Source organism: Protopterus annectens, chromosome 8.part0, assembly GCF_019279795.1.
Source record: "Protopterus annectens isolate FY-2018-M chromosome 8.part0, PAN1.0, whole genome shotgun sequence".
Lineage (NCBI taxonomy): Eukaryota > Metazoa > Chordata > Ceratodontiformes > Protopteridae > Protopterus > Protopterus annectens.
The window spans coordinates 913,565,213-913,578,287 of record NC_056741.1 but is presented as its reverse complement, the minus strand read 5'-3'; the positions used below and the strand labels follow the sequence as shown (position 1 = coordinate 913,578,287).

Here is a 13,075-nt window from a genome sequence, read left to right as displayed (position 1 = left end):
ATAGTCCCACTAAACCTACACCACCAAAATCCACACATAGAAACCCAAAAACATTTGCAGAGGCTCCCAATAATAATCTGCTCAAGCAGAGAAACTTCCAAAGCAGAAACACAAGCAACCTCTACCCCCCCCAACAAAACCCAAATGACACATAGCCCAGAGACTCAGTGTGCCACTCAACCACAGCCCATAAGGCAAAACAGTGTACCCAACACAATAGTCATAGGTGACTCTATAGTCAGGCACACTGATGGCCCACTCACCAGGCTAAACAAGGAGAAGGTTACTGTCAGCTGCCTGTCAGGTGCCAGGATCTGCCACATAACCCACGTACTTAGGTCGCTCCACAACAAGTACAAATATGACTCTGTCATTGTCCATGTTGGTGTGAATGACCTGACATGTACCTCTCTGGACTACATGAAAAAAGACATGGAAGAGCTCTTTGATCTTGTAGCCCAGGCACGTATGATCCTAGTCCTGAGTAGTATCCTGCCATTTCCCAGAATTATACCGCAGTACAAGGGCAAAATGAATGACTTCAACAATTGGCTAAGCTTCTGGTATCATTCTAAGGGGATCCAGTATCTGTCAGCCTGGGACAACATGGTCGACAGACCACAATGCTTTGCCACAGATGGCCTGCACCTGTCACCCCTGGGATTCTGGATACTGGCTAAGGCTCTTGCTGCCCTTATAGTGCCTTTTTTAGGCACGGTTCAAATGACAAATTCACGACCGTAACAGGAACACGCAAGCAAAAACTGAGGGTAATGCTACTCAATGCTAGAAGTCTAAATCTCAAAATGCACTCCCTCGAGGCACTCCTTAAAATGGAGAACATAGATATCTGTGCAGTGACTGAGACCTGGCTCAAGGCTCCAGAGTGTACCCCTGCATTACCAGGCTATAACTCATACCACACTTTTCAGCCACTAACCTGGACTGGAACACGAAAGGCATAGGTGTGTCCATATTCATTAAGGATAGCCACACCTCCAGGGTAGTTGCTCAGCATAATGCAGCCGAGGTTATCCAAGTGCAACTAACCCTGGGAAAAACTTGAATCCAAATTGTAGCTTGCTACAGATCCCCCACCATGCCCCAGGATTCCCACTCCTCTTTTCTTGACATACTGGAAAATATTTGGGTTCAACGAAACACCCTAATAATGGGAGATTTCAACTACCCCACCATTAACTGGGAAAACTACTCATGTACCAACTCCTTCGCTCAACGCTTTCTGGAATTCATAAATTCCAATGCCCTGGATTAACATATCCACACCTCCAGCAGGGGCAACAGTATCCTAGACCTAGTCATTACCAACATGAGTGACCGGTGTTCCACACCTGAAGTCAACTTCTCGTTGGTCAGATCTGACCATAAGCTAATCACCCTAGATATCCACATCCCACCCCCACCCCCCATTAAGGAAACCACGGAAAAAAATTTCTCCGAAGCCAGCTTCATGCTTCTTAAGACAGAAGTGGCGAACATCATGACAAGCATACAGATGGACAATACAGTTCCGACTGCTGAATCCTACACAGATGCACTCTATAAGCACTTACACAAGTGCTTGGATCGTGCTATCCCAAACAGAACCAAGACGCTATCCTCCAAAAAAAGGGAGCCAATCTGGTGGTCCCCTGCCATAAACGAACTCTACAACAGAAGGAAGAAAGTGTTGCAAAAGAGAGTAAAATCCCATGAGTGGAGGAGTTCCCTGGTCAACCTCAGTAAGAAGCTGAGATCCCATATAAGATCCTCCAAAGCTAGCTACGAAAACAAAATCACCACTGATTCTAGGGACAACCACAAAACATTCTATAGCTATGTCAAGAATCTCAATGGCAACACCCAGATCTGCTCTGAGTTATAGCACAACAGCACGTAAATTACAGAGCCAACTGATATTGCCAACATCCTGGCAGATAGGTTCAGTTCTAACTTTACCCCCCTCTCACCTCCTAAAGGGCCCATGTCTATACAGGAAGACTGCAGAGTCCCTGTAATCACAACTACATTGGAAAAGCTGCACTCTCTAAAGCCAAAAGCACAGCATCCATGGGACCGGACAACATCCCAGGCTGCATTTTAAATGAACTTCAGAATGAACTGGCTCCTCACCTAATCACCATGTTCAATCATAGTCTCACATCAGGCTTTGTGCCTACTCAATGGCACACAGCAACAGTTATCCCACTCCACAAAGGGGGAGCAACCACTGATCCTGGGAACAATTAGCCTGATGAGTCTGATCTGTAAGGCCATGGAACGTATTATCATGGAACTCATAAACAAAGACATTGGTAACCTCCAAACTCTGGACCCCACCCAGTTCAGGTTTGTGAAAGGCAGATCATGTCTCCTGAACCTGATCGACTTCTTTGAGGCAGTCACCAAAGCCGTAGATGAGGGTAAGGTGGTTTACACAGCCTATCGTGACCTAGCCAAGGCTTTTAACACCACCCCCATTCTGGAATTATAGCTAAACTCACTAAACTAGGTATAATCCCTACATCACAAGATGGATTGCCAACTGGCTCACTGACAGAACCCACACTGTAAAAGTTGCAGAATCCAGATCTGACTTCAAACCAGTGACAAGTGGAGTACCACAGGGTTCAGTCCTGGGACCTCTCCTGTTTGGTATCTACTTCTCTGAAGTACAGACTAACACAGAAGGCCTTTGGCTAATGAAGTTTGCAGATTACTGCAAAGTAGGAGCCATAGTTGAATCCCCAAATGATGTTGGCATCCTACAGAAGGGCCTCACTGAGACAGATTCCTGGTGTCAGAGCCATGGCCTCAAGCTCAATGCCAAAAAGTGCATTGTCATCCCCTTTGGTAAAAACTTTGTACCCATGAACTACCACATAGGCGGCAGTCTACTTAACACCGAATATGTGATAAGAGAACTTGGGACCCAGGTGGACAGTAGTCTCTCCTTTGATAATCACATTGCTACAGTGGTCAGGAAATCCTTTTACATAGCACACCTCATTGCAAAAGGGTTCTCATCCAGGAAAAAAGAGGTCATCGTTCTCCTCTGCTCGACACTCATTAGACCCATTATAGAGTACGATGCCCCTTTTGGAATGTACCTCACAAGACATCTACAGCAGCTGGAAAAGCCACAGAAGTATTGCACAAAGAGGATTACTGGCCTCAAACAGATGCCCTACACTGACCGTCTCAAGAAACTCCAGCTTTACTCAGTAGCATATCGCCTACTCCGAGGTAATCTCTGCCTAACATATAAAGCTATGTCAAACCTAGAGCTGTTGGACATGCTACACCTAAAGAAATCCCAATCCCTCCGAGCTACATGCTCTAGGGACCTAAACCTTGTCACCACAATAAACAGGACATGCTGGGGGATAGATTTCTCTCCCAGAGAATTCCAATACTCTGGAACAAGCTCCCCATCTATGTCAAGCAAAGTTCCTCATTAGCACTCTTCAAGAAAAATCTTGGTTAGTGGATGGGAAATAGGAAATACACCTTGGGGATCACTTCTGTGGCTCTGCTCAACAGGGGCACAGGAAATTAACTTTCTTGGGTGGCGTAAGCTAGGGAACCTTGATGGCTAGGCTTACTTAGGCCCTTGGGCCGATAGCCTAGTACCTACTCATGAACTTATGAACCTACATATTACTGCAGGGATAACCAGGTCAGGATTATTACTAACCATGGCACATTCAATAATTCAGGAATAATAGATATATTCCTGGTTGACCTTATTGGTAAAGTTACCTAATTTTATTCTTCTTACTTAGTGTCTCTGGTTTAATTTCTCCAAGTTGTTTTGGCTTATAGTACCATGATGGGAATGGACCCCAATCCTAAGTCACGATATGATTAAAGTTCATGAAATTAGTATTGTTCCAATCTTTGATATTACCCAAAACTGCTCTTTGCATCACATGCAATGTGCCCAGAACTGATTCCTTCTGCAATTCATATGGAGTTACATGTATCAGTAGCATATTTATATAAGACTACAAATTATTTTTTATGAGACCCATTGTGTCTACTACTCTTACAACTGTCTGGGTATCCTTCTTCCACATTGCCCTCAATTCTGCTTGCAAATCCTGGCATTTTATAACTTCATGTCTCTATACATAAGACGCTGTAATCACTGGATGCATCAGTTTTAATGATCAGTGTTACATTGTTCATCTTTTCTGGTCTTCTTTTCATGGCCTACTATATCTGGTTTTCTCGCATCTATTTACTGAGCTGGCGGTAATCGGTGATTCTATGTGATATAAACTTCATCATCCTCTGTAATGCTTTGTGGTTCATGTTTCCAATGCTTCTCAGGTACTTCACTATTGTAGTGATTGCACAATCCCCAATGCAACAGTCTTGCCAAATTATTGTACCTTTCAGTATAAAGGCCCTCTGCCATTAGTATATCATACTTAACAACAAAATGTGAGACTGGTTCCAGTTGTATTTTACAGAACCTGCATTTGTCTGCTTCTTCTACATATTCAATGGACTTTGTAAGCCAATATCTATGTTATCCACTATCCTGGGCCACCAATAATAACCTTTTATCTTTTGGTTTAAAATAGAACCTTAACCACTCCTGCATCAGGAGTTTTCCTTACTTGCAGCTATATTTATACCTTTTCCACATTTCTTGCCTTCTCATTTTCTTCTTCTTCTTCTTATATTCCTTATATTTTCTGACACATTCATTTGCTGCCTGATTTTTGTCTTCTTCTGGTTTGATCTCCATCCCCACTCACTACCTGAATGCTGCTGCTAAACTAAGCAGAGAAGTCATCGTAGACTTCTTCAGATATTTTAAAATTTTCACTGTGTTTGGATCTTGTGAGGTCAGCAGGTATGTATGGAGTCCTACGATTGTAGATATATCTGTACATGTAATTTAAAATGGGTGGCGAAAGCCAAACACATTCTGGCTAGGTTTATAAATGCCCTAGGGCAGATAGCCTAGTATGAACCTATGAACCTATGAACCTATAATAATTTTCAAGGAGGCCCATACCTACTTCAGAAAAAGGAATATATAATCTTGGTATACACTGATTTTTATATATCATTTGATAAGTATAAAACATTTTTCTTGTTTTCCTATCCAACTGATCTAATACCTTTTGGGGCCAATCAATCACCCCAAAAGTGTAAGTTAGAACAAGAAGAGCAAATTGGTTTATAGTCTTGCCCTTGTTTGTAGATGTCAGGACTGTTTTCAGTATTAATGTTTGTCTTCTAAAATATTCCTTATTAAATTTTGTTCACATTTGTTCATGCTTTATTGTCAATCCTTCATCGGTTCTCAAATATTTATACATTCCATCATGTAATTTAGAACAAGAAGAGCAAATGGGTTTAAAGCATGGACCTTGTTTGTAGATGTCAGGGCTGTTTTCAGTATTAACATTTGTCTTGTAAAATATTTCTTACTGAATTTTGTTCACATTTGTTCATGTTTTATTGTTGATCCTTCATCAATTCTCAAATATTTATACACTCCATCCTGCTTAAGTTCCTTTATATCACATTCCTGTCCCAGACTGATATTTTCTTAATGATGTAGCTTTCTTGCATTAAATACTGCTTTTGCACATTTACCAGACCAAATGGCAATCTTATATCATCTGCAAAAGTTTTAACCACTTGGAGTTGTGCTTTCAGCTCCTCATTTGATGAACTATACAGTTTTAAATTATCCACAAAAAAGATGAGAAGTCTTTACAGTTGGTTGTTTTTTGGGAGCCAAATTGTAACCATGAGCTAATCTGTTAAGTAGCAAACTTGATGGGCTGAGGATAAGACAAAAGAGCAGCAGTGACAAAGAGTGACTCGGGAATATCTCCCGTTGAATTTTTATTCCTGAGATAATAATTTGCCCTTTATCATGGCTTAGTTGCAAAGTGGTTTGCACTGTTCCATGGTTGCTGTGATGTACTTGATCAATGTGTGGTGTATCTTATACATCTGTAAGCACTCCTTTAGCCATGAATGTGGGATGCTGTTACATGCTTTTTTGTAATCTAGCCATGCCATACTTAGATTCTTCCCCTCCCTTTTTTACAATTTGCCATCATGGCTTTATTTAACAACAAATGACTCTTCGTTCCATATGACTTTTTTTGCTACCCTTTTGTTCTATTTCTTTGATTGAGTTTTCATTTAAATAACTATAAACTTTGCCATCATTAATTCCAGTTTATACCTTTTACATCGTTGAAAGGCAAGTTATTGGTCTATAGTTTTTAGGATAGCTTGTCGGTTCACTCTTAAGGAAGAGTATCTTCTTCCTGTTGTTAACCAGGTTTGGTGTCTGTTTGAAATGCACATATAAGTAGTTCTTACTGAGGGTTAAATCTTTGTGTAAAGATGTTAATACATTTAGACAGAAATTAGGTACTACATCTAGACCTGGGGGTTTTCCAGTTAGGCGCTATTCTTAAGTATGTTTCACTTTCTCTGGCTGTTACTTCATCCCATTTCATATCCTGTACATTTGAACTTCTTACTGTTTTTTTTTTTTACTTTTTTTTACTTTTTCTGCTCATTCAACATCTTTGTTATGTTCCACTGGGTCTTCATAAATATTTCTCCAAAACATGTTTATTTCTTCTTATTTTGGAGATCTTTCTATTCCTTTTTCTTTGTTTTCCAGTTCTCTGTAAAACTTTTTGGGTCATCAATGAATTGCTTATTTTGTACTTTTCATTTATATTTATCTGCATATCTTCTAAGTTTTTCTGCCTGTTTTGATATCTTTAGTTTATTATTTGCAATAGTATAAGATAAATCTTGGTCTGTTTTGATACTGCGCATTGCTTTTCTCACAGCTATCTTTCTAAGTAGTTTTGTTGATCTGTTCCCTCATCTATTGTCTTCTAACAGTGATACTTTTTATTTTAATTGCTTTATTGTTTTCTCTATTCTTTACTTCCATGATGAAAATTGATTTCTTTCATTCCGTTCTCTTACTGCTCTGTGTTTTCTTGTAAGACTTTATCTGTTACTAATTTAGTTGCACAGTAATACATCCCATTTACTTCTGTTATATCACAGGAATTTATGTTAATAGTCTTGATTACTGTATTCATCTGTTTTATTAGACTTCTAAAGTTTTGGGTCTTATTTATTTTTTCAAATGTATTTCTTTCATCGAGCTTAATATGTCTAATCATTTCTATGAAATCAAGCAACTCTAGCCTTAGATCTTTTTTCTTCTAAACTGAAGGTACATTCTTTGTTCTCTGTTTTCTGTGGGCATTCTACAGAAAGTCCCAGAACATACTCTGCAACATATTCCTTCAGCTGCGTCCTGCATCTTCCATTGCTCTTTCGTAAGGGAACTCACTGCCCTATCACTTCACAACATTGACTGGGTTAGAGTTGCCACTGTTTCCTTCTCCTTCCCTTGCTGTGCAACTCCAGATGAGATTTTGTACTGGTTTCTTACTGAAGACTCCAGAGTATCTTCATGTGGCAACTGATCAGATGCTTCCCATTCCACCTGTTTCTCCCTAATTTGCAGACTCATTGTTCTAGCATGGTGTAACGTTATCTGAGTTGGATTTTCTACATTCAATCTTTTACTTCACAGGTAATCCATAACTTCATTTACTATTTCTTTAACTTCTCCATTACTAATCATCTTTTCTACTTTCTGCCCTTGTTTTCTTATTTTTTTGTTTTGTGAAATTTTCCATATATAGATGCCTTTGCCTGTATTTTTCTTCAAATAGCTTTGGTGCTGCTTTTTTGTACTGATTAGTTTTGCTTTTTCTTTTGCATAAATATTATACTATAGTATATCTATTTTTCTTTCCTGCGTCCATATTTGTTCTTTAGATGTCTTCCAGTCCACGTTTCCCCTTACTTTGGGGACTCGTTGTTCCATCATGCTGTGACATAACCTGAGTTATACGTTTTATACTAAATCCTTCACTTCTAGGTTTCTATAATTTCAGCTTCTATTTGTTTAACTTCTACTTTACTAATCTTCTGCTTTACAGTCCTACTTTGTGATCTTATTTTTCGTATTGTAAACATTTACATATCTAGATGCCTTTGCCTGTATTTCTCATCAAATATCTTTGGAGCCGTTTTTTGTATTAATTAGTTTGGCAGTCTCCTTTGTGTAAATATTGTACCGTATCAGAGCTCTTTCTTTCCCATGTCCATATTTCTTTTTTATTTCTTTCAAAATCTCTAGGTTTTGTTCTTTATATTTTTGGACTTCGTCTATCGCTTCTATTTCCAAGCAACCCAAAGTTTTTCTGTGTATATAATCTTTTTCAGGGATCTGTTGGATTAATTAATGCATATTTGCATTGAAGGTTTTGACAGTTTTTCTTGTGCAAGTATTTTTCTTTCCTCTAATTTCTGTCTTAATCTTTTTGATTATTTTCTATTTGGAAATTATGGGCTTCTTGCATAATAGTAACGATACATAATTTCTTCCTTATCCTCAATATTCCACTCTGTCATCTTTATGGCACTTTTTTTGGCCTGTCAGTTTTTGTGTTTTTTTGTGGACTACTTCTTCCTTCTACAACAGGGAGGCCATCCTCCCTTTGAGTCTGGCCTAATCTCCCTGTAGGAATCTTTCCTTGTATTGAGAATTCTATGCTGTCATTTTTTTCCAGCCTGGCACCATTGCACATACTAGGATTGAACACGTTTTTATCCTGGGACTTGTGTACCCAGCTGTCTTTTTTATTTTTAACCTACCTCTGTTCATGATATATGCTTTATAAAATGCAGTCTATATATTAGTGTCATCGGGGTGAGATTTTGTGAAAACAGGGTCCACCACATGAAGGTACTCACCAAGACTTGAGGATGAATTTAGTTCCAACAATACTACTCTCCGTTTCATGCTGATTTTATCACTTGGACTCCCAGCGTCAGTGATTCTTTGTTGAAGGAAACCTACATGTTTGACTTTGAAAATAATAAACAAGATAGCTTTTATTTTTTTTCTCAGTAATAATTTACTTTTTCTGATTATAAATGTTATTACTGTCTTGTTTGGAGTACTTGGTTCTCAGTAATTCAGTGAACAAAACTGACAAGCTAGACCATTTAATAGACCATAGTTTGAACAGCACTGAATGAATGGTTACTGCTTCTGATAGAGTCTATATTAAATTAGCGAATGCTTAGAAAAGCAAACGCTAATTCATTGACCTCTTTTAAGCGAAAGCTTAAAATCTCAAACTCCCGGAACAGTGATTTTTTTCCCAGGGAAAAAAAAAATCGCTGTTCCACCAAAAAAAAAAAAAAAAAAACGAACTCCCGAAACCGTCCCAGTGATTTTTTTGCCCTGGGAAAAAAATCACTGTTCTGGGTGTTCGAGATTGTAAGCTTTCGCTTAAAAGGGGTCGATAAATTAGTGTTCGCTTTTCTAAGCGTTCGCTAATTCAATATAGACCCTTCTGATAAGGGTACCACTTTAACAACTGGTTCCTCAGTAGGCACAAAATTGCAAAAAGTAACCAGTCAGGCCTAAAAAATGTTAATTTATGTACAGAGCTACATAGGTGTGTGACTAAACACTGTAAGATAGGAAAAAAACAAACTCTGCATCTGTGCATCTTACTTCAAAGAGAGTTACAAATTTCATTACAGATACGTTCACTGGTTCATAGCTATGTACTAGATTAACAACCACAGGTGCCATTACAAGCCTTGCCATGCATCCTAAGTATATCCAACAAGTTTTGGAGTCCTAGATGTTATTTTAAGAGGTGTATGTAAGATAGGACATGGGTTGTCAAGCAACTACAGACTGTCCATTAGAGATATAGGAGCCAGATTGGAGGTAAATTTCCAACTTCTCATCTACTGGTCAAGGGGTAGGAACAAGCACCTTTGTACTAGATTATCCTAACTTATCATAGAGCTGCTGTACAGTCCAGTGCTGAACTCAAACTTCCAGCTATGGAATCGCCTTTTACGTAGCACCTGCATTTGGGTTCTAGTTCAGTGGTGTCATAGCCCCAATGATATGTTTGATCATGTCAGATCACTAAGTGTGGCTTTAAAACTAAATCTTCCAACATGACCATATCTACTTAATGGAATATGAGCTCTGGTTGGCTCACCGATATCATGTGGAAAACAAAAACAAAAAAAAAAAAACAAGAACTAACAGGTAATGTTTTATGACTGTTATGTAAGAGACTGGTTAAGTACTGATTGCTGTTCTGCATAAATATTTTCTACCAATCTGCTGAAAAAATACTAGCTGCCGAAGAGGATTCTACTGCCTCTGTGCAAGCACCCAGCACCAGTCTTCATTTACAGATCACAGCTTCTCAAATCTTGATCTCAAAATTTCAGAATCCTTCCCCTCCCATCTTCCCTAGTACAGCTACAGCTTAAGGAACACCTAAAAGAAGCAGCCAAATGCCAATATCACATCTCTAGCAACATTAAATAAACCCTCCCTTACTTCCATTCTCTTCAGGTCTACACGGTTAAGGCTAACCTACCTACCGAGCCACTGGACAAGTTCCTGGAATGATTATTCTTGTGAATGTTGTATATAGTTATGGTGATATAATTCTTCCACTAAATGTAATGCATCAGTCTATCTGAAATCTATTGTTATCTGTAACCCATTGTTACCTGTACCATTCTATACTGCATATATCTGTATTACATTTATTTCCTTGATCTTTTTGAATGTATCCCATGTCAAGACTGAAATTGTTCAGTTGTGATCAGTGGTCAACCTTGGTTAAAACATTCAAGCAAAATAAATTAAAATAAAATAAATAAATAAAACAAAGTACAACAGACAGAGTAAAAAAACAATAATGCTTTAATAAAATGCAGTTATAGTCTTAAGTATTTCGGCTATCACAAAATCTTCATCCTTTTAAACTGCGAATGTAATCACATATTTGATATGGCTGAAGTGTAACTGTTTTTATTAACTACGAATTCTAATTAGCAGTGGTCTCAATATTCAAAAAACCTACTGCAACACAAACAATTTAATACAAGTCTTTATGTCTGATATGCAACTATGTTTTATTTTTTTTAGGTGGCGTATCTGTAGAAAAAGGTATGTAAATAAATATTCAACTCTTTAATTCCTCTTAATGTCTGTGTGTCTAAATGTATACAGATATATACGAATATATACAGACATACACTAACATATATGTTTATTTGTATCTATCTATCTATATGTATATGTGTGTGTATATATCTATCTACATGTCTATATATTTGTGTGTGTGTGTGTGTGTTTTGTGTGTATATATTTATTTGTTCTTGCGCATCAGCTGTATTTTTTTTGCATTTATTAAGTAGGAGAACAATTCCAAAAACAATTTACACATAACAGTAAATTAAGATGTTACTAAGTGTTCTGTTTGCAATATGTTAACAATATTAAATTTAAGATAAACATCAAGTGTACTGTGTTTGCAGAAATGAGAACTCTTATATGGTAAGAAATCATTAATCATTTGGAACATGTTTCAAAACTAAAGCTATGTTTTCCATAGAGAACATGTACATATTTTATGATAAGCCAACATTAGAAAAAGAATGTGGAAATGTATATTTTCTTTGCTGTTCCCTGACACCTATCAGGCCTCTGAAAGTATGGCCTCAAGTCTTGCATAACCAATTGGTTATCTTTTCAAACAATACTGCCCATCTCTTATACCTTTATAGGTAGGTACTAAGCTCAAGGCCTAAGTAAGCCTAGCTAACAAGGTTCCCTGGCTTACGCCATCCAAGAAATTTAATTTCCTGTGCCCCTGTCGAGCAGAGCCACAGAAGTGATCTTTGGGGTGTATTTCCTATTTCCCATCCACTCATCAATATTTTTCTTGAAGAGTGCTAATGAGGAACTTTGCTTGACATAGATGGGTGGCTTGTTCCAGAGTATAGGAAGTCTCAGGGACAGGAGTCTATCCCTCCAGCATGTCCTGTTTATTGTGGTGGCAAGGTTTAGGTCCCTAGACTGTGTAGTTTGGTGGGACTGGGATTTCTTAAGGTGTAGCATGTCCAACAGCTTTGGGTTTAACATGGCTTTATATGTTAGGCAGAGATCTCCTCAGAGTTGGCAATATGCTACAGAGTAAAGCTGGAGTTTATTGAGACGGTGAGTGTAGGGCATCTGTTTGAGGCCAGTAATCCTCTTTGTGAGGTACTTCTGTGGCCTTTCCAGCTGCTGCAGATGTCTTGTGAGGTACATTCCAAAAGGGGAGTTGTACTCTATAATGGGTCTAACGAGTGCCGAGTAGAGGGAAACAATGACCTCTTTCTTCCTGGATGAGAACCCTTTTGTGATGAGGTGTGCCACATAGAAGGATTTCCTGACTGCTGTGGCGATGTGATTATCAAAGGAGAGACTACTGTCCACTTGGGTCCCAAGGTCTCTTATCACACATTTGGCATTAAGTAGATTGTCATTTATGTGGTAGTTCATGGATACAGAGTTTTTACCAAGGGGATGACAATGCACTTTTTGGCATTGAGCTTGAGGCAATGGCTCTGACACCAGGCATCTGTCTCAGTGAGGCCCTTCTGTAGGATGTCCACATCATTTGGTTACTCAGCTATGGCTCCTAGTTTGTAGTCATCTGTGAACTTCATTAGCCAGAGGCTTTCTGTGTTAGCCTGTACTTCAGAGAAGTAGATACCAAACAGGAGAGGTCCCAGGACTGAACCCTGTGGTACTCCACTTGTCACTGGTTTGAAATCAGATTTGGAGTCTACAACTTTTACAGTGTGGGTTCTGTCAGTGAGCCAGTTGAAAACCCATCTTGTGACGTAGGGATTTATACCTAGTTTAGTGAGTTTAGCTATAATTCCAGAATGGGGGATGATGTCAAAAGCATTGGCGAGGTCAAGATAGGCTGTGTGTACACCACCTTACCCTTGTCTACGACTTTGGTGACTGCCTCAAAGAAGTTGATCAGGTTCAGAAGCCAAGATCTGCCTTTCACAAACCTGAACTGGGTGGGATCCAGAGTTTGGAGGTTACCAATGTCTTTGTTTATGAGTTCCTTGATGATACGTTCCATGTCCTTGCAGA

At 38.7% G+C, this 13,075-nt stretch overlaps 1 protein-coding gene across 5 annotated transcripts in view; it reads left to right on the top strand.

Moving 5' to 3' along the window:
• The window catches only part of LOC122809153, a 1,026,347-nt gene that overhangs the window by 862,379 nt on the left and 150,893 nt on the right, over positions 1-13,075 (top strand). For all 5 annotated transcript variants that reach the window (XM_044080437.1, XM_044080436.1, XM_044080435.1 and 2 more), the window contains one exon: positions 11,066-11,086. In XM_044080437.1, coding sequence (XP_043936372.1) covers positions 11,066-11,086 — 21 coding nt within the window. The remainder of the gene's footprint in view (positions 1-11,065; positions 11,087-13,075) is intronic.